This window comes from Serinus canaria, chromosome 4, assembly GCF_022539315.1.
Source record: "Serinus canaria isolate serCan28SL12 chromosome 4, serCan2020, whole genome shotgun sequence".
NCBI classification, from domain to species: Eukaryota; Metazoa; Chordata; class Aves; order Passeriformes; family Fringillidae; genus Serinus; species Serinus canaria.
In genome coordinates this window covers 18,672,533-18,695,447 of record NC_066317.1, presented here as the reverse complement: position 1 = coordinate 18,695,447, position 22,915 = coordinate 18,672,533, and the positions used below count along the sequence as shown (strand labels likewise).

General features: G+C 39.6%; 1 protein-coding gene across 1 annotated transcript in view; it reads right to left on the bottom strand.

Moving 5' to 3' along the window:
- MMRN1 (multimerin 1) overlaps positions 1 to 22,690 on the bottom strand; it is a 40,297-nt gene extending 17,607 nt beyond the window's left edge. The window contains exons 1-4 of the mRNA XM_050974104.1: positions 22,089 to 22,690; positions 8,822 to 8,941; positions 6,612 to 6,718; positions 1,242 to 1,340 (exon numbers count right to left, since the gene is read on the bottom strand). Of these exons, the coding sequence (XP_050830061.1) occupies positions 1,242 to 1,340; positions 6,612 to 6,718; positions 8,822 to 8,941; positions 22,089 to 22,612 (850 nt within the window). The 5' untranslated portion in view covers positions 22,613 to 22,690. The remainder of the gene's footprint in view (positions 1 to 1,241; positions 1,341 to 6,611; positions 6,719 to 8,821; positions 8,942 to 22,088) is intronic.
- Between the last annotated feature and the right edge of the window lie 225 nt (positions 22,691 to 22,915).

Here is a 22,915-nt window from a genome sequence, read left to right as displayed (position 1 = left end):
TGGTTATACAAAAAGCCAGTGTAGAAAAAAATAAGACAAGAATTAATAGATTCAAAAGAAAAGGAAGGGAGTAAGAAAGTTCAAAGAATATGCTTCCATTAAACACTCCTTCACATCTAGGTCATTTTTTGGCTCCTCACCATGAAAAGTAGAAAAGGGCCACCAATTGAGACCAGGTGCATGTGGCCAAAGTTACATGCTGCCTCCAAAAATCATGAATGTTGCAGGATTTCTCCAGGACCAAAGCTGCCATCAACTAGGACTCTGCCTGCCCTTGGAGCCCCAGATTCCACCTCTGACCTGACCCTGAGACACTGGGGGAATGGGGCTTTATCCCCATGAAAAATGGCCACCATTCATGTTGCAGCACGTGTAGGCAACAGTGCAATGCCTCCTCCTAAAATGGCAAACATCGCAGGGTATCTCCCACACAAAGCTTCCAGCAATTAGTGACCAAAACGTGGAGAAGCTTTTCACAAAGCAGTCATCTAACATAGGTTCTCAATATAGATCACTATTTGAATAAATCTTTTGTTCCTGACCAGCTCCTACAATTGTCATTTTTCTGTACATAATTGTGCAAGACAACACTGACATTATATTCCAAAAACATAATATCCAGATTATATAAAGTAAACACAACAATGAGCAAGTGCATAAGGCAATAAGAAATACTCTCAAGCATCTCTGGTGTAAATGTTTAAACTCTCTCTTTGTTTCTTAGTTACTTGATCATCCTAGTCATAGTAGCTTAAAAGAAGCCTGAGCTGCCCTTGCTAAGGTTTGAAAAATCTTTGTACTGATTTTGAATAAAGATCCACTATTTGTAAGAAAATACATAGCATTAATAACATATTCAGATAGTCAATAACTTCCTTACATTTTCTTCTGTGTGCAGTGCTGGTCTGTACTACTGTATTTGGGCTGGGGTTTTTTGCTTTACTTTTCTTTTGTTTTTCTCCTGTTAATTAATTTATTGTATTCAATAACATAATAGTTTAAATATTTTTATACCAAATACTTCCTTGGTTTTAATTTAACCCTATGTTATTTCTAACCTGCTGGTGCATTTAAATTCAGTATCTTCTGCCCATCTTTATCAGAAGAGCAAACCACTGCACCATGACTGATTGAAATTGACACTGCATTCAGATCCCTTCAGTAGGCAGACATTTTCCTCACATTGTTTTTGCAGTGTTCTCAGTGACTGGGTAGAGGTAAGAGCAATTCTAACAACTGACCTGGCCCACTGGGGTCCTGCAGAGCTCCTGCTGTCCTCTCACCAACAGTTCTGCTGCTTTCAGCCTGGTTGCTGTGTATAACTGATTGTTGTTCTTGAGCTGGAGAAGGGAGAACAAGGAAAGTAAAGGATGTGAGTGAACCCCAGAATATGATAATTTGGATGATTGCACATCAATTTTTTTTCTTTCTTTATTCTATACCTGCTGTACCACAGCCTAATCATCTGCAGTGACTCTTATCTGCTTTGTGTAGTGGGACCACATTGCTGAAGATGGTGACTGGCTTTATAAAGGACTTCTCAAGAATGGCAGGGGCTGGTGTTAATATTAAAATGTCAAAATTTGCTGTATAATGAACAGAATTTTTAAATGCCATGGGCAAAAAATTCTAGAGGAATATTTTAGAACAGTATAAAACAGCAGTATAAAGACAATACAGAGATTGTCAGCTGTAAAGTTAATTAGGGATTTTTAATGGTTACAAAATTAACAAGGTTTGTTTAAACTGATTTTTGGGTTGGGGTTTTTTTGTTTGTTTGTTTTTGTTTTGGGTTTTTTTACAGATTGCACAGATCTTCAACCATAGAAATCTTACTGCTAAAGGCAATGGTGATGCTACATTTTTGCAGCACCTAAAAAATAAGAACAGTTTCAAGAGATAATCACGTTCTGAGTTCCAGCAAATGTCATCTGACATTTATGACTGTATACATATAAAAAAACTTCACAAAGGTGGCAATTTTGTAAATATTTTCTCTGGTGATGGCAGATGGGATTATCTGTTTTTATTTTACATTTCAGCCCAAAAGGTCCAAAGGTAAATTGCAAATAGCTGGACTAACATTATAAGTTCAATATCATAGCTGTGGAAACTGAGGTCCAGAAAGGTAAGTGCCTTCAATCACAAAAAGTTATGAACTGCTCAGACAGCTGAGAACAGAACTGAGATTTCCATATTCCTGACATACATTCTCTAGCCATCAGGCTTAGTGATGTTGGTTTTTTTTACTTTTTTGAAAAACAAAATATGTACAAATTAGAAAATAAATTTACTAGAGTAAATTTATAGCAATTTTTGTATACTTGCTCAGTTTGTGGAACATTTTGAAGTCAATGTTCCAGGAGGAGCACATCTAAGGAATGCCACTTATGGGGCACTAATGTGATTTCCAGTCTTTAGTACAGTACAAACAGAATAACTTGGGTATGGTGACATTATTTTGCACTTCAAATATTAAAATCTAGTTTAGTCATAATGCAAGTTTCCAGGGAAACAGATGAAAATGCAAAGTCAAGAAATTCCATGTTTCACATAACATTTGAAGATAAATAGACTGCACTGAGGACAATATCAGATGTTTAAGTTGTAAATTAAGGGTGCTGTAAAAATTAGGCTAGGAACTCAGATGAAATTATCATATGGATCAATAGTTTGATAGAATCTTTTCAAAATGCCTCATGAGAAATACAAAATCCTGAAATGGTTATAATTTCAACAGCTCCTGTTATCTTTCTGTGGCATGGTTTTTGACAGAAGCTAAATTCTTGCAGTCAGCCCAACTCATTATACAGGATTTATTAGGTGATGTTGTGGTGATACAATCTATGACAAGGGAGTCAGTTACTTGCCTGTAATAAAGACCAGCTAATCAATGTCCTTTTATTCTTTTATTTACTGGTCTTTCCATTGCTCTAAATGCATTCACTGACACTGTTGGTGCTACAGATGCCACATTTTTTTTTTATATATACTCTTCACTTTATCTTTCATCCTTGCCTAGTAAATCAATTTCCCCACATTCTAGAATACCCAAGCCCTCACAGTTTTATTCACTCCCAAAGTTCCAAGGATACATATTTCTCCCTTGTTTTACTAATGCCTTAAAATTGTTCATGTAACATAATGTTCAGGTAACATAGTGGCTGTGAGACCAAGCACATAGCATCTCTGTCAGACCAAGCCAGCCATGGAGCAAACCCCAAGTGCACTGCACTGCCTCTGACAGCAGCAAGGGCTGGAGCCAGCGATGCACACACACACCATCCTCACCCACAGACAGTCACATATTGTGTACTTATCACATTTCACCACAGTACAGGAAAGGTACTTGGCAAGTAGCATTAGAAATTCAAGGCTTTTCATTTGTGAAACAAATTCAGGGGAGTCACTGGCAATATAGCTTCTCCTACATCATTCTTCCAGCAGGGCTCAGGCCTTTTCCAAAGGAATCACTCCAAGACATCATATGGTGATTACATTTATGTGCCCCTTATTCCCACAGCTGAGATTTCCCATTGTAGATGCTGGATAACAGCAGGTGTGATGGGAGCACCAGACCACAAACCTAATACACATACTCTTTAGGGTAGAAATAGCTCAAATTACTTACATTTGAGACCTTTTAAAAATTAGATATGCCATGCTCAGTTTAAACAAAACAAAACAAAACAAAAAAAAAAAAAAAAAAAAATTCAAATGAGATAGCTAGACCCACCTTAGAGATGCCATTTGCAATAACAAAGCGCCACAAACAAAACCAAAAAAGCACCAATATGAAATCCTGAGCAATGAGTCCTACCAGGTGTATCAGAAAAACAGGTAATGCATACAGAAATTTAACATTAGGTGTCTATCATCCAATATATTGGCCTTGATGTATAATTTATTGTCCCATGTATTTTTAAACATAGCACTCAAAATAATTTCAGGAAATATCAAAAAAAAAAAAAAAAGAGAGAGAGAGATTGCGTTTTTTGGACTCAATATATCTTTGATGAAGCACGAGTGGCTGAAAGGGTTTCCCAGAGTGAGGGTTAGGTAGTTTCCTCCCGTTCCCTGTGTTTTAAGGCGAATTCCCACTTTTTCTGCGTGCCGCTTACCGCACACGGAGGATGGGACATCGCACGGCCATCTGCTGGAGAAATGGCATCACTGCCACTCCAGGGAATTTCGTGCTGACAGCGGTTGTGGCAGAGCCGGCTGCTGGCTCTAAACCATATAATTCGGTGTTCTGAATACGCATGGGGGAACCGGGATTTCATTACTACACACACAAGGTTAAAATAAAGCTGTGTTTAGTAAAAGCGACATCAGGAAGTCTGCAACTCCGAGTTGAAGTGTCCTTTTGTTTTAGTGGTTTTGCTCTCAGTTAAGCATTTGATATTCCCGGGTTAAAAAGATGATGCTTTAATTGTTGCATTGTCCATATTGACTTGTCTCGTTAGACTTTTAAAAATGATGTCTAAATTTTTTTCATTCTTATAAATTTTCTTTAAAAATTGCATTTTCCATGCTGGCATAGGATCCATGTCGTAGCCAATTTGGTCATGTGCTGCCACAAGGGAGGTAAGGTTAGAAACTGATGTGAACATATCACTTCCATCTCTCTCACTACTGCACTACCTTGAGAAGCATCTGTAGCCAAGCAGTTACAAGGGGGCTACCAAATAAGACTTTCAGATGTCTGGTAATAGCTATCAGGTGGTGGCAGGTGGTTTCTGCTGCCTAGACCATCAGACTGAAATAGTTACATATGACTTCACTCTGTCTGAGAGAGAAGTTAAAGCAGAAGGCATTTTAAATCAGTTTGCTACAAGCAACCCACATCCCACTAACAGCGCCCTTCCGGGATCTAAAGGATTTTCAGAACAGCCCAGTTCCCTTGGCACAGAAACCCTTCAGTAACAATTCTGTTGTTGAACAACAGAGAGGCCAAGTGGGAGGCTCAGTGACTCGAGAGAGCCTCACTCAGCATTTTCAGTGCCTCTCCCCTGCTGTTGTGGAGCACAGGAAGGAAGACAAGGCTCTTGGGCTCCCAGCTGTTCAAGTTCATTAGCCCACATCCCTTTGTGGGAATTGAATAATACAGGCAGGCTTGTGCTGGTGGTCTGCTCCTCATGGGAGGCAGGATTCCAGAAGCAAGGAAGAAAAGCTTCTTTGACATAACACCTTTCATCCCAATCTCTTTAAGCATTTCTACAAGCATTAATTAATTAAATATCCCAGGGCCCTTGTGAGATAAGTGTCATCTCAATTTTCTAGATGGGTAAACTCGGTTATGCAGATTATAAGTGGCTTCCCCAAGTTATTCAGTAAGTCAGAAGAGGTTTAAAAATAGAAGCCAGGAGATGTAACACCCGCTCCTGTAACACTTCACAGCACTTCCCTTTATCCTTATTTTTTACACAGATGCCACTACAAATTGAGTTATACAGATTTTCTTCCTGGTCAATGTTTGCCTGTTATTTTGATGCCATTTTGATTTTGTGAACTGTGACATAACCCTTCAATACTACCCTTTACATTTTTTTTTAATCTATTTTATTTTTTTAATCTATTTTTGCTAATGTTTGCTCTCTTCTGAAAGGAAATATTTAAAACACTTGATCCACGTTCGCTGCACAGCCGTGCTGACCAACTGTGCTCTGTTATATCTGTTAATGTCTGACTCCACACTGCTGTGCAGAGGCGAATTTTGAGCCTGCCAAGGTTCTGGCTCTTTGGCACTGAAACTTCCCTCCTGGATGTGAACAATAGTGATTTTTCTTCATTCCTCTACATTAATTTTTAATCACAGCCCTTTACTTTACCACTGCTGATTGAATTCCCTATCATATCTAATAGCCTTTCTTGCAATATTCATTAATTTAAAACCTGTATGCTGATGCCATATCTAATCTTTCAAGGACTGCTTGCTTTGGGCCAGCAGCAAAAGAAAGAGCTTTTATACAGATGTAAAATTACAATATGATGCCACATGTTTGATCACCAGGGCAGAGGTAAAAGGCTATTCTGTCACAAAGGGCACAATTATACAGGGATCATGTGTAATACCTAGAAAAATTCAGTCACTGTTGAAGTGACTAGCAAAAGCACTACAAAATTCAGAGAAGTAAAAAAAAGTTGATGCAATATTTTATCGCAAACAAAATATATTCTTAGAGCCTGAAACCAAAAGGCAAAAAGAGTAGCACTGCTGTAGAGGAATATTACAGCAAGTATTCAATAGAGGACCTGGATTTAATTCCCCCAGCACTGCAATTCTCAATAACTAAAAGGTCAAGAGTAGAGACGCACTGAATACAAACTCCATATTTTACCAAAATGAAATATGGCTGGAGATTTTATGAGCTTTATTTAGAGTGGAAGAGGGGAAAAGACATTCTCCTTAGATCCTCTGGAAATTCATGTGCAGGGAAAAGTCAAGGTCCCAAAGTATTTTAGTTTGCTGTTCATTTTTTCAGGTTTTGAATTTAACAGAAAGCACTGCATTTGTTTTCAACAGAGCCATTTGCTCACAGATCAAACTTGCATTGTTTTTTTTTTTTTTTGCTGAAGTGAAGCGTTCAGACTCTTACAGTTCTACTCACCTTTGGGTTGGCAGTTTTGCCCACCGTACCCAGGACAGCACTTCCACTCCAGTGATGTCACTATTTTATGTTTGATTCTGTAAGCCTGGTGTGTAGTTGTCTGGGACCTGTGAAATGAGAACAATTTAAATGTGTTTTAGGTAACTGTAAGATACCTGCATAACTTCATCACATTATCTCCCTCGTCATATCCTTTTATTACTGCTTGAAATTCAAAATTAATTTTAACCAGGGTTTGGTGTTTCATTAGCAAACACAGGTTTAATACTGCAACCTCCAGATTATCTGCATGAATTTTAAAGAAACCTGATGTCTACTTAGATTTCTTCCCAGAATATCTTACTCAGGATTCAAATACTGCAATCTTTTATGGAAGACATTACAATTAATAACTACTGAACTGAAAAAAGGGAGGCAAAATTATGATTTTCATGTACCACTTTTCTTTGAAATCAGTGGGAAAATGCATTCATAATAAATTTACACCACATCAGCAAACATTTAGTGCACACTGGAAACCTTCCCTTCTGATTATTTTTAACAAGATTATACAAACATTAATCCAATAAAGTGTGAAAAATTCCACTTCTTTCAGGGAAAGGAGGGCCTTTCTATGTAATTGTTATTACTTTTACAGCATACAATTGCAGAGGAAGCAGCAATTTTCTTCTGTGTTCCAACAGATTCTGCATGTCCTGGTTACCCCATCACTTCTAGGTTTGTTAACTTCACAGAGAAGTCAGTTTAGAATAACAGTTTAGAATGCTGCAGTAGGGCATACAAAATAAGCTACAGCAATTCTCCTTGCCCTTTTAAGGTGTTAAATACAAAGTTCAAATAAAAATAATGTCACATCCTGTTACTAGTTATAAGCACTGACATGAAGAACACCTAAAATCTCAGAAAATATGATGACAAAACAGTTACTGAATTGTTTTGTACACACAATCCTTGTATAAATTATTCCAGAAAAAGAGACAAATTTAAAGGCTGTCAGACGAAAATATCCTCCCAATGCATTAAAAAACAGCACTGTATTTTACACTCCAGTTAATGTTATCACCCTCTCCCAAGGGATGTAATATTACATATATTAAAATTCTCATAGCAGCTGGCAGAAGCTTTGCATGTGTCCCCAGCCAGCTTTGGCTCTAAGAAATTGCTTTTTCAGCAGCAAGAACTCAAGATTAAGGTGAACTGAATTCAAGAGAGTTCCTGGTTATTTCGCTGTATGGCTGGTCTTATGCTAAAAACCCTTTATTCTGCATTAGCATAATCCATTCCTAAAACCACTCATAAAAATGAAGTGTCCATGAAAGGAGTTAATCAGGAATAGCAATTTCAAAAATAATCCACATTAAAAAATCCTTGTGAACGAGTCTCAGAAATTTATGTAGTAGAGCCTTATTTATAGGAGCACCACAAGGACCGAAAGCAAATGAAATATGAAAAAAACCTAAAACAAAATAACAAAATTGGCAGCATTTCAACCACAGGGTCCACTCCACAGCTTTGCCATGAAGTCAACTGCATTTCAGAGTCACCAAATGCTAAGGAAGCTCTTTTCTCAGTTTCAACTCAAAGCTTTAAGTGTGTTCTGCCATACCATCTAGAGGACAATTCTCAGAACAGTCAAACTGACTTTTACGAGGCTTTTAAAATTTGTCAAGGGAAAAATACATTAAAACCTCCATTTTGCTGGTACTGTTTCATTTTGCCATTTTCCAAATTCATGCATGAAAATCCAATTTCACTTATGACTGAAATCTAATATTTAGAGAATACAATGAGGCACCCAAATCACAAAGGACAACCTGAATGCTTGTTATTTACAAGGGGTGTTATTTACAAGTTCCATCCAGGCCAATTACTTGTCTAGGTTTACTGCCTGACCAAAGCTGTGCCAGAAATAAGCACTAAGCAGAGAGATAATAAAAATATTTATGCCTCTCAGGGGAAGCTTTTTGCTTCAACAGATCACAAGCTTGGAAAACTGCACAGAAAGGATTTTCTTCCCTGCATGTGCTTTAAAGCTTTGTACTTGTGCATGTCTCTTTGACTCGAAGATTTTGAATAGACTGGAGGATGCCAGAGTGAGGGCATGCTCCCTCTTGTTTTCCTTTTAATTTTTCAAGTTATAGTCACATTTATGGTGTATTTGGTTGCAATTAAAATGCTTGCAAATAGTGTTTCTTCCCAGTTCTCCATACCTCTGAGCACAGGATCCAATTTGCCAAGTGCAAGGCTTTGCTCTGCCTGATGAGAAGGTTTCTAGGTTATCCACCACAACTGTAGGTATGAGTCTGGTATGGACATAAGCACACCAGTTTCTGTAAAACAGAGAAGGTAAAATGATTAAAAGTACAAATAACATTTTCCACCATATGATATATATGATACTTGTGAAAGTTAAACCCATAATTTACAAATAAGAGTAAGTTACAAAAATTAAGTTTGTTTCACTCAAATTGCCAATGTTGTCTTGGACAATTACTTAGTCTTTGTGCTTCAGCAAAGAAAACAAATAATAATTTCTCCATCTCTACATACATTCATATTGCAAATATGTATTTTAATTTGCAAACATCTGTGGAGCTCCAAGAACAAAGAAGCTCTCCAGACTGCAGTAACGTCAGGTCTTAAAACACACCTAATTTTCCAACTACAGAAACTGTTTATCCAGAATTCAAAGGATCATTCAGTGAGGTTTTTAATCATCTACAGCTTTCACTTTATGGACAGCCTTTCTAGCATTTCTCCCTTGGCCCAGCAATACAGGTAGACTTTGTTTTCCAGTGCACTGTGAGATCAAAGCCACACACAGCAAACACAAGCCATGGCTCCACACTTCCTTGTGCCTCTGGATGCCCTCCAGAGAAGGCAGTCACATACAAAATGATCAAACTCTATATCACTGCAGCACAGGGTGCCAGAGCTGGTCAGTGCAAGAGGTGGTTTGCTGTTTCTTTTTGAAAAGGTTTCTAAGGATGTTGCAAGCAAACACAAACTGTTAAATCAGATTTTGAAACTTGGCTACAGTAGAGAATAGAATTAAATCAAAATTATAATGTGAATAATGACTCAGGACAGATTTGTACTGGGAAATTATGCCACAGAGATATATTGGTTTTCCTTGAATCAGAAGCAGGTAGATAAATGTGTGATTTTCAGAGGCTTTTGGCAAGGTCATTCACCAAAAGATATGGGGGGCAGGGAAGCAATCTATTACATAGTAAGAAGACAGATCATGTTATAGATAAATAAGGCATTAAATCAGAGAGACGAAAGACTAGTTTGCTTTTTCAAGAAGCAGTTTATCAACACAATCCCACATTAATCTGTAATAGGCACTATACTAATTAACTAGGGGGGAAGTAAGCAAATAGGTGGATGGCAGGTTTATACAGAAGTTTACAAAATCATCTTGTGCAGTAAAAAAATCTCAACTTGAAGAATTGCATAAGTCTCATGATACTGAGTTTCCAACTAAGTAGGTGTCAGAAAAGGGTCTTGTAAATGCAGAATCAGTTACAAATACAGGCTTATAGAGATAGTATCACTACATACAGTAGCTTCCATCAGAGCACAAAATAATCTTGGAGTTGTTGCTAATGGCTCTCTCAGTAGGCCAATTGGCTTTCCTTAACTACGCTAAGTAATCAAATGCTTGAAATTATTAGGGAAGGACTAAAGAACAAAAAGTAATCACCACTGTTTCAGAAAATCAACTCTCTGTTGCTGTGTAAGAGTTTATAGCCAGTTTGAACAGAGAATTCTAGGTGGAAAAAGACAAATGAAGAGCAGGAGGGATATGAAGTCATGACATTCATTATTCAGTTAGTCTTGTTATGATAAATGGGCATGAAAACAAAATAGATTTAAAACTAAAGAAGACAAAAATGAAGGGTCAGGCAGCATTTCCATAGCCATAGCCAGTGCTGAATTTGGAAGCCAAAAGGGGTTTCAAAAAGCAGCAAAACTATTTCATGAAAAAACATGCCAATAGAGTATAATCAGCTCTGTTTTTTAACAGTCATCAAGTTGTAACTTTAACCTTTGTCTCAGGAAGTCCCCCAGCTGCAGACTGGAAGGCATCCTGAAGAAAGTATTATTGTGTTTCTGCTGGTGGAACAAATACCTATTCGGCCTAGTGCTGACTTATTTCTTTCATTTTAAACTTAGCGAGCCTTTCTCAGGATCATGTTATTCCCTTGTCCATGCTGAAATATATTTCATTTCTGACTGGGCACATTAGTGACTAGACATTGTTTCAATTGTAGGACTGGTGGAGCTGCAAGAATTTCCAAAAAATATTTGCATATGAGAACTTAAAGTTCATCTTTCTGTGTTGTGTTTTGCTGCTAACATTTTCTTCCAGTAGTAGTTCTTTTCATGTTTCATGAATATATATGTCTACCCCAGACATCATACTTTGCTATGGGCTCCTTGGAGTGGAAATCAAAATACAATTAAGACCAGATTAGTTCCATTTACTTAAGTGGCATTAGTACAGATTTACAGTGTTTCAAACATGAAAAACAGCACAAAACACAACATAGTATCAGCATCTATCCTTAAGTGATTGCTTTTGTCTACTGAGATCCTACCAGTGTATGCACATTAAGCTCAGCAGTGCTGTACTTGGTAAATGATTCCTGAGAAAAAAGCAGAATAAGCCAGAAAGATGCTAAAACTAACAGACTTAATCTCACAGTATCTCTCCTGCCAATACTATAGCACTCCCTTTCTCAACACACATTGTTTATTTGAGGAATAATGTGCCTCATACAAAGTGGGCTTTTATTGAGTGCCTTTGATCTTATTTTGCTCACTCACTCTCTGCTTGCTTGAGAGTTTTCATTAAGATAGTATTTCTTCTTAATTAGGTATAAAAAGGCTGTGCTTTTTTGATGTTTCCTTTAGGTTCTCACTGCTTTAGTTACTGCCTTTTATCTGTGTGTATTAATTAAAGACTCCATAAATATTTACTGAAAGTCAAATGCAGTTATCAAGCATTTGACAAGCATAAAAATTAGGTATTCTGCTCTCTTTCTCTGGAGAAGCCAGAAGCAGCAATATTTGAGAGACATAAAAACTGGCAAAACAAGAAGAAATTTTAGTCTTTCAAGTTTTGCAAAAGAATAATGAAGTTACTTACACACCCCTCTGGGTGGGGCATGTGGGTCCTTCACAGTCTCCTGTACCACAGAGACTGGGAGTGGGAACAAAGTAATAATGATATTTGAGTTAAACACCAGCAGCACAAGGGACTTGGTGTCCATGGAAGCACTGCCAGGAAAACAGCCCTTCCAGGGAGCTTCCTCACTGAGGATCAGGGAGCACAAGAGTGGGGCTTCTTCCTAAGGGAAGGGTCTACCACACCAGCCAGGCACTGACCTCCCCAGCAGCAAAGCTACCACAACACCAGGAACAGCAGGCAGCAGTGGGGTGGCAGGAGCAGGTCAAGGAGCAGCCCAGCAGGGCCCAGGTAAGGAGCCAAGTACAGGAGACTGCTAGAGACAAGCACCCTCATAAGGAAAATAATACAATCTCAAGCCTGGCCTCAAGTGGAGTCCTGGCACAGGAGTGTGGGTGGAAGCTACGGATGAGGTTGCTTAGGACCATCAAGGCTTGTTATCCTGCTTTTGTCTCTTCCCTTTCACAGCTGTGGTGAGGGTTCTGCAAATTCATACCCAAGATTAAAAACTGTATTTTTTTTTCCTCTGAAGTGCAGCACAGAGATTTAAAAAAAGAAAAAAAAAAGCAGAAAAAAAAAAAAGCAAGCCCTCTCAGCATATGAATGGAATACTAAATATTTCTTAGCAAATGCAGGAAGTGATTCTGGGCCAGACTGACACTGATCTATTCAGGAGGAGCTCTGACTAAGCATGGGGATTTGCTTATGATTTAAACTAAGTATAGAGAATGTAAATATCTAAATTCCTAAATAAATCTTAGCAATTAACTGATGGCATACACAGTCTGCACAGAAAACCCCTGAAGCAATAATGCCATCTCTAGCTGTTATGCAGTACCACATGTGCATTCCTGTTCCACATTAGATCTCTAGGAAGTGAGAAGCTAAAGCCTTGGGCAGCTGGGTGCTAAGCATCCCACCTTTGAAAATGAAGAAGCCAAATACAGGGGTCAGATTTTAAAATCTGGGCTACAGTAAGGCAGGGGTGATGTTAGGGACTTGGGCCTGTGCCTCCCTAGCCTGCACTTTAACCTTGCATGCAGATCTGACAACTCACCAGAGAAAGAGATGAAGCAGAAGATGTACAGCAATATTATCACTGACAACCTGTTCTGCAGTGCACATGTTTGGGGTATACATCATAGTAACATAGAGCCATTTTACACCTGAGCAAATGGGGTCAGTGAAAAGATAAAAGAATGAAAACAGGCATTAAAAAAATTGCAAAGGCACGAAAGCACTGGAATATAGTTTTCAGTTAAAAAAACAAACAACCCTACCTTCCCCCAAACCTTTTAAAATTCACACTGTTATTATTATTATTATTATTATTACTACTGCTACTACTATTACTAAGGGTGTCTAGCTTTGAGGAACAGCTATTGGGACTTGCCCATTTAGGGATGCCTTCCAAAGGAAAATATGTTCCAGTACAGCCCAAATGTTAAGGGCTATTCTTGTTTTTTAAAGACAGTCTGAACTCAGCCTCTGGTCTCTACCAAAAATGTAACTAACTTGAGCAAATTGTATCCATTTAAAATATTTAACTCATTCTTAATGTACGTGAGTGCAATGTCTGAAGCTGTGGTTCTCACACGGCCCAGCAATCTTTGATCAGGCTAAATTGGAGGAAATATTCGCAGCAAAAGAGCCCCTGGTGTGACTTATAATTAAGTTTACGCTACCAATGAAATAAGCTCATTAAGAGACGTTAAGAATGTAAATATAATTTTGAAATCAAATTGTCTGAAAAAATGTAGATTTGGAAATAGAAGATGAAGCGTGGCAGAAGAACTATGACAGGCTGTGTTAATGCAAAGGCAGAAGAGAAGACAACTGATTTGCATAACAGGACTTTAAACCTGAAAATCCTCTTTACCCTCCCTGGAATAATTTATTCCAGATCATCAGCACAGGCTTCTAACATGCAGATTTTGTTGTGGGCTGGAGGAGCCTAGCATCTCTTTTGCATTGAGCCTGATTTCAATCAGGAAAGCTGTATTTAAAAACAAAACAAAACCCTCACAACATACAAGAAAGAGTGGTACAAGTCCCCAGCTGGCATAAAGCCCAAGTGACAGATTTCATCCTCCTCTCGCATGTCTTCGCCAGGAACACGCACTGGTGGCAGCGTGTGGGAGAGTCCTCAGGCCTTTGAAGCAGCCTCCTTGATGTGGCATTTGCTGCGGTATTTGCAGCTTAAATCAAACTATTCCTGCCCACCTCTGCACTCGGTGGGCTTTGGCTGTACCCAAATGTGACCTCCCACCCTCAGGGCTGAGGAAGCACCCGCACCGAGGAGCAGGGCTCTGCGGGAGGAGCAGCATGGAGGCTGTGAGCCCTCAGGGGTGAGGAAGCACCCACACCGAGCAGCAGGGCACGGCAATGGAGGCTGTGAACCCTCAAGGGTGAGGAAGCACCCACACCGAGCAGCAGGGCACGGCAATGGAGGCTGTGAACCCTCAAGGGTGAGGAAGCACCCACACCGAGCAGCAGGGCACGGCAATGGAGGCTGTGAACCCTCAAGGGTGAGGAAGCACCCACACCGAGCAGCAGGGCACGGCAATGGAGGCTGTGAGCCCTCAGGGGTGAGGAAGCACCCACACCGAGCAGCAGGGCACGGCAATGGAGGCTGTGAGCCCTCAGGGGTGAGGAAGCACCCACACCGAGCAGCAGGGCACGGCAATGGAGGCTGTGAGCCCTCAAGGGTGAGGAAGCACCCACACCGAGCAGCAGGGTACGGCAGCAGGAGCAGCATGGAGGCTGTGAACCCTCAGAGGTGAAGAAGCACCCGCACCGAGCAGCAGGGCACGGCAGGAGGAGCAGCATGGAGGCTGAGAGCCCGTCTGCTCGGCAGCCAGAGCCCTCTGGGCCTTGGGGCCATTCCCAGTTCCAAGTCCTGAGCAGGGAATTGGCGCCTGCCCAGGCGGCTGGAACAAATCTCCCACAGCGGGCAGGGGCCGATCAGCGACACCCAGACGCTGCCTTTAAGCCTCTCTGTGGCTTTTGGGATCCCGGCCTGCTGGTTCGGGGGACGCTCGAGAGCTCTTAAACCCGTGTCTGCGCTGTTAAACCCCGTCCTAAGCCGCTATCAGCCGGGCTCAGGCCGGCAGTGCCGGGCACGGCTGGCAGGTGGCGGCCGCAGCCCGCGGAGGTGCCGGCGCTGGGGCCCCCGATGCCTCTGAAAAGCCAAGTTTCATTTACACCAGGTTTTTTAGGGTCCCTGCAGTCCCCCCTCCACGGCACATTTCTGTTGTAAAATGTTCCTGGGTCCATTGCCGAGAAAAAAGCAAACTTGACAAAAACTGCTGGCAGTGCCTGTACGTGATTGCTTCCGCCTGCTTGTAAGCACAGATCCTTGTAAGTGGTCCTAAAGCCGCCCCACAGGAGCACCAGTGCTAGTCGGACCACAAAGGGTATAAAATTAGTCATGGCCCCTTCATATAGTACCTGAAAATGACTGATTTTTGTCTGTGAGTAAATTAGATTACCCGTCTTTTAATAGAAATGGTATTCAATCATCCCAGCTGAACATCACAGACTCATGAAAATGAGATTACTGTGTTGCTGATGGAATACAAAAGGACCCAGACCTGGAGCTGTTGTCAAAGTTCATGCCCAGCTTAGTGGTTGTACCTCATTCATGTTGTATATAGCTTATTTCTATTTCACAGAATACTTAATGAAATACTTGATTCTACAACAGTTTTAACTTTATATTGTCCTTTACACCTGAGCAAAGGGGATGCATAAAGACACTACAAGCATCTAGAGCCAGGAGATGCTGGCTTTTCAAGTTGCTTTAAACAACCGGCCAAGTTTGGACGAGGAGAGATGATGTTGATTGACGCAGCGTAAACGCTCAGATTAAAAGGATAGCAAGCACCCTCCCAAGGTGCTTTTCTGCTATTGCATGGGAGACTGGCTTTGGCAATTTCCCTTGAATTCCACTAGGTGACCACAGAGACTTCTCACTGTGATATGGTAAATTCTGTATCTTTAAGTGAACGTCGGTCATCTTTCAAAAATATAAGCTCTATTTCAGAAAGAAATTATAAGCTTGAACAAAAAACAGTTAATTCTTTAGGTTCAGTGCCCAGCTTCCTTTGTTTTGAAATGTATGAATCTCAGTTGCAATAAAAATTCAGTACTCACTAGGGACTGACCATAAACAAATCAAATTGGAAAATGTGTTTTACAAGCTGGCTGGAATGGAAGAAACTAAAACGTGCATGTGATATGTAGTATAAAATAGTAAGTGATAGTAAAATATGTTATAGGATATGTTTTTATCCCTGAGAAACAGCTGACTTGTTGACACTGACTGGAGCAGTAGGTGTCAAAGATTTGTTTAATGTGTTTTTTTCAGGACTCAGTGTCCTGACATTTTGTCCTGTCTATTACAAAGCACAAATTCTGCTCTCATCACTCATTTCCTTTTTTTGTATTACAGTACTGAAGCTTTGGACTGTGAACAGCCTTTGTTTCATCTGAATTTTTATTTACTGTTTGTCCTCCCTCGTGCTGCAAAAATTAATTCACCATTTCCACTTATCTAGCACTTCACCAATCTTTTTAAGCATTTAAAATGTTCTTTTCTTGCAAATCAGATCACCTCTTTGATACATGATTGTCCACTCCATGTTCAGAGCTCTTTAACACAATCAAACTTTTCCAGGTAGAATTTAGACTTTGGAGAAGATATCCGTTAATCTCAATCTTTGAGATTTGAGCAAAACACACCCAAAAATGCAAACAAACTGGTCTGTAAAGAGGTCTGAATTCCTTTTTACTTCAGGAATATAAATTTATTTTCTATCTTCTACTTGACCCAGAGAACAAAATTCATTAAGGTAGCTCTGGTCTTGTCTACTGTCAGTGCTTTCCAGGTAACCTTCAGTAGTATTGGTGTTCACTGCTTTTTTAGTGCTTTTGTGATCTACAGAAAAGGAGGTTGCAGTATGGCAGTGATGGCTTCTCTACTTTGAGAAATGCAGACAATAATAAAAAAAACCTTTCTAAGTGACAAAATGAAAATATAAAAAATAAGATCCCTTAAAGTTTCCGGGGTGAATTTGTCCTTGTTTATAATGTTGTTTTGGGCAGCTTATCTTTTCTTGTTTCTTGTCCCTTCATTAAATGATTAAAAGCCTTGCCAGTTTCTTATTCACACAGATATAGATCTTTATGCTGTCACAGTCTGATCTTACAGGAATCTTGAACAGAAAGGGTCTGAGCCAAAGTCCATGAAAATTCAAGGTGATTTTTTTCCACAGGCTTTTCCTCATGACCAATGGTGTTGCTTACGAAGAACGTGATACAGAATAGATGCTCTGTATCAGATTTGGCAGAAAATCTGACATTTGCAACACTTGCATTCTCTATCTGGCAACACAGACAATGCCTTTGAAGACACACGGGGACACGCCTTGCTGCAGTCCTCTTCTTGCCAAATCTATTCTAGAATTAGTATCAGTTCTCTAAAATGTTAATTATATTCAGATTTGTAAGAATGCCTATTTTCTCTGTATACCTGAACAGATGTTTCTGTTGCACCTAAATGAAATGCCACGAAGAGTTGACTATTTGCAGTGGCTAGTAGATAAATCCTAACACCGTGTCCAGTTTGGTACAGTAATCCTAATCTATTCACGGGGTGAAGGGACATTCCAGGGATGGAAAACCGTCTCTTCCTAATCCTTGCTGTTCCCATGGCAAATGAAACAAAGAACAAGAGCAAGATAAGCATGAGCATTAATGCAATAGTTAGTGTAATGAGACAAACAGAAACATTCCTTACCATCCTGAAAAAAAATCAGAAATCATCTGTATAGTGGTGCCTTGTCTGATCACAGAAAAACTAAACACAAGACTCTGAGGAGGCTAAGTACTTTGTGAGTGTGTCAAAACTAACTGGCTAAGAAGTGATTTTTTTTCCCCCCCAGTGCTATGTTTCCTGTCCTGCTGCAAACAGTCCTTGGGACTGCTATGGGAGTAACACTGAGCTTAGCATGTGTAGAAAAAAATGGATTGTGGGCTTACAGCCAAGTATCAGAAATAAATTCAAGATGCTGCTGGACAAGAGTGACTTACTGCAAAGATCTTCTGCATAGCTGTAGTACAACATTCTGGGGGCAAAGATTGTCAAACACACCCTGACACAGCCACCAAGGCATCCTCAGACCTGTGTAAGAGCTTCTTCCTTCCTTTCAGGTCATAGTGAACATACCCAGTGAGGCAGAAACCTAAGCCATCTGTGACTGTATTTTTTGTAAATGCACAGTGATGCAAAATCTTAGGAAATCGATTCAAGAATTGTTCTCTCTGCTCCATTAAAAGGTGACATGATGAAAAGAGACTGTGAACCTTGCATTAACTAGGCAGTTAAATCAGGTTTCTACATGCCTCATGTTTCTGAACTGTCTGCTCATCTTAACCATTCATTTTAATTTGCCAGTACACTAGATTTCTACCAAGCTGATACAGGCAAAAGCAATTTCCAGAGAGAAATGCACACGTCTGGTCATGAGAATGAAATATTTCAGCACTCCTATCACATGTGACAGCTAAGCAAATCTGTCCCTGGTGCTGACTCTATTAAACCCTTCTGTGCTTAGTAATAAAATACTGTCACCTCAGCACTACCCAAGATAATGGTAAAGGAAGTCTGTCAAGACCCTCAATGGCTTCAAGAGAACTGGGAAAAGTGTAACATACACATAATAAGAGAAAAGAATAATGTAGAGCCACTCAGCAATGTGGGGATACTCTGCCTAAATTACAACCTGAATGAAGGTCTCATGTATTCAGGAACTGCCTTGGATAGCAATTAATAAAATCAGGTTCATAATGAAAAGATGAGTGTGCTGGTCTCAGGACTCCGCCAGAGACTTACTCCATTACAGCACTATTGTTTAAGCTTCTTTACACAGTGAAATACTGCAATTGTCTCTCTCCACAGGCTGAAAAACATGTATCTCAAATAAACTCAATTTAAAAGAATGCATCATAAATTTTCTTCTTTCACACCAAATTGATACTCAGATTTATATGACTTAATTTCAGAGAAATTCTCTCACTCTACATTTCATTATTTCTTTATTCATTGATATGTATGCATAAAACTTTGAAGATAGGTAGAAATTAAAAAAAAAAAAGAAAAAACTGCATATTTGTAAAGACATTAAGTTTCATAATTCAGAAGGTAAGTCAAATTCATTACTAGGAGTGAAGAAATGAATTTTTCTTCAGCTCAGGCCATTCCAGATATGCTCCCTATGAAGTTTTCTTATCCTCTTGAAAGCTTGGGTGCAGACCCTGCCTGAAGGGGGGATAGCTCACCACAGAAAACACTCTTCTGAAATGGTTTGAGAGCAGACAACAACAAATTGTGTTCTCCTGTACCTATTCTAAGGTTAACGATAAAACTGTTCCTATGTGAAGGAACAGGATTTAATTGCATTTCTGTGCCAGTAAAGAATAAGGAAGAGATTAATTTTCTTAGAGAAAAGCATATGCCAAATATTTAGCCCTTGTAATACCACATCAGGATGTGCTAGACAGAGGTTCAAAGCCTAACCTACTTCCAGAGTGAATGTGATAAGATATGGGTGCATAATACTGACCTCACATAACCTAGGGTAGCAACAGCAAGGGAATTATCTTTGTAATTAAGCCATTAAGGCATACGACCTTCTTCAGAAAGGGGTATTTGGGTAATTATGTTTCTACAATGGACACAAATTGTACCTTGTGGACAATCTGACAGTCTTGCAGATTCTCTAACAAAGTGTATGTATTGGTATTTTCTAAATTATAAATGTTTAAAAATAAATGCTTATGCTTGTCTTCCTTCTTGTTTTCCTTCCTTGTCTCTCACAGATTTCTCTCTGTTGTTCCATTTAGAAATATGGAGCCTCCTAACATCAGCATCTCTGCACATGTGTTAGCACAATGGGTTGCCATAAAGGATTACGGAGTCATGCAGCTCCTACTCAAAGGTCACTCAAAAATTCAGGTTGGAGTACAGACTATAACCAAGGAGGTGCTTTAGTTCAAAGTAAGTTCAAAAAGCAATTTTTTCTTCCAAATTTCCTCAGAGACAGTACACTTTAGAGCTGTGGAACCTGCTATTGAGTCATGCTCAGCTCAGGCTTCAAATGAGTAAAACCTTGAAGAAAGCTGTGTCTTTATTGGAATTCTTGCAGTATCTTTTTCACTTAATTTGTGATTTATTTTTTTAAGGGAAATATATGGTACTAATTATTTATGGTGTAGAAAATGGCACCTGCACTTAATAAATAAAAAAAATTGTCTTCTAATGCATATTTTCTCAGCAGTAGCTTTTCACGTGTTTCACAGCAGTGATTGGTAACAGTCAACACCCTAGACTAGGCATTTTCTCATGTCTTTGCTGAAAAAGAAAAATGAGTCACAAGCAAGTTCATTATTCATCCAGGTCTAATCCATAAGGAAAGGAAGGTGAAACAGTGAAGTGACTTAAGTCACAGTCCAGGTCATGGCAAAAGTGGAAGGGAAGTTCAAAACACCACATCTTATTGTAAAAACACTCATATACAGTGGGAAGACAAGCCTTGTAGCACAGGAATCTTATTCTGAAAAGGACTGAGCCACACCTAAAACTGTAGATATTTGCTAGAGAGGGAGAGGCTATGTAGCTCAGCAGCTTGAGCAAGAAAGTGGAGATTCAGCATTCAGTTTTATGCTGGGGTTTCATGCTGCTACACATTCCTGTAAATGTGATATGCAATCTTGGCTTTATTGCTAACTGGATCAGTGAACTCCAAAATGCATGTTGCACAGCAGGTTGCTCCTTGACCACTCATGAAATTAGGTGCTGGCAAATACAAGATTTGCTTCTTTTGCCTCTCTGCAGCTGCAATCATGTGTGATTATAATAAATAAAATACGTGACCATCTTCACCAGAGATTTATTTTTTGCTACTTGTATTTATATCTCAAGTAAAAGGTAGAAATCTGCTGATAACAGAGTTTTGCTGAAGATTGATTTAACTGGAATACTGTTCTTGAAGAAAGCTGTGAAAGCCAAAGACCAAGGTTAGCATGCATTAGGATTTATTTCAGTGGAGATGTAGCTATCAGCACTAATGTAAAAAGAGACTCTAATTAACTCAGGTGAACTCAGACATTCTGCCAAACACTGGGGTAAGGTGGTAACATATGACTTTTAGAACTTAAGGAGTATGCTAGGAAAGCTGTCTGGGAAACAGAGCTCCTTTACTGGGCTCTGTCTTCCAAGCAAAGGACTCCTTTCCTTTGGGTCCTTATGCATTGTTTCACTTACACACCATCCAAAACATGCTCAGGTGAATGGGAATCTTTTCTTTCACTTGAAGGTACATTAACTCCCAGCCACATGCAGCAATAAAATTGTAGGAGTAATGATTTATTCTCCTTTCCATGAAGGATGCTACCACACGGGAAAGTAGTATCAAAAGAAGAAATCTATATTCTGAAAGCTCACTCTCCATGAATACTATGGAAAATAACCAATCCTTTGCAACTTTCATTTTCTACCAGTATCTGATTATATATCAGCAATTAAGGGAAACTTGCAATATCTACAAAGTCAATGTTAATATCCCCATTGAGAACTGAAGACATTGGGGAACAAAGAAAAGAATTGCATGCTCCAGAACTATAAAACTAGACAGAAGGTTTTGATATACTCTATTATGCACATCTATTGTGTATTAAGTTATAGAGCTCTGAAAGCACATTCATCTACAACATCACTTTTCATAAGTCTTTTATCACAGAATAGGATGTTTCAAATTGTCAGACATTGATGCATTTTGTACATTTAATTGTTTGTATTTTCAATTTAGCGGAGAAGTTTACAAACACAATATTTTTTAATAGATTCAAAATGAAATAGTGCATTTGCAATTTCTTTTATCCACAAGAAAAGAAAGAAGAAAAAAAAATCAACAGCAGTTTACTGTGCATAAAACAGCCATCTATTGTAGTCCTTTCCTACCCATATATGATAATGACTTCCCTGTTGATTTTGAGAACTACCCTAAGGAATAAAACATTGCAGCATTTACTCTGTTAGAAATGTTACAATGGTTTTGCCTGAGTAAATGCTGCCAGTTTGGTCCCTTGCTTGTTTTAGATGCTCTTTTTTAAGGTCAAAAAATAATTTTACTGAAATTGCTAGGACTTTTGCCAATTATGCCACTGGAAACAGGAAAATAAGTAGTACATAGGAGACAAGGAAAAAATATGTAGCTTACTTTCCCCTGGTAGATTCAAAGCCGGATGCTTTGGAGTTGGCATCCTGCTGGCTCCTGGCGATACCAGTGCTGCGAGAGGACTGGTTGACAGGTCTGTTCCCTGCAGCTGTATCCAGGCTTGCAGTAACCCCTTGAAGCAGAGGGATCTCTCCAGCAGTGCTTTGTAGGGTCCCTTTGCTGGGAGATGAGCTCCCCATCTTGTCTCTGCTGGAGTCACCATCACTGTGTCCATTTGACTGACTTGCAGGGGTAGACATTGTAGGACTGGAAGTTTTCTTCACTGCTGTCATTCCCAGTGTCTCGCCTGCAGATGCAAAAGGAGGTCCCTGTGAGGCTCTTGCTTTGTCAGCTTGAATTTCAGACTGGGGTGACCCCCTAATTGGGGTCAGAGATGGAGTCGAGTCCGAGTGACTTTTCTGGGTTTCATCGCCTTGTCCTGTGGTCCAGAGCTTTCCTAGAGTGCTGAATCCAGTGCTGCCCCTCTGTAAGTGCAACAGGAGCAGCAAGAAAATGATCTCTCTCATTCTGATGGTTTGTAAATTCTACAAGTTATCTCACATTTATTTCCTAAACAAGAAATCCTGTAGCTTCTCTCTCCTCCTGGGCTGCTGCTCAGATAGTGAGCCTAGCCAGAGGATGCCCTGACAGGCTTTATTTCTGTAGAAAGGAAACAGGTTTTGGTGTTTCAAAACTGACTGAGGAAGCCTGGTTTCCTGTTTCTGTGGATCCCTCTGCAACCTGTGACCTCTTGGAGAGCAGGACCCTGGCAGCCAATGTGGGAGGAAAAAAAGAAGTATGCAGAAGGCACAGGATAAAGATTAATGGTG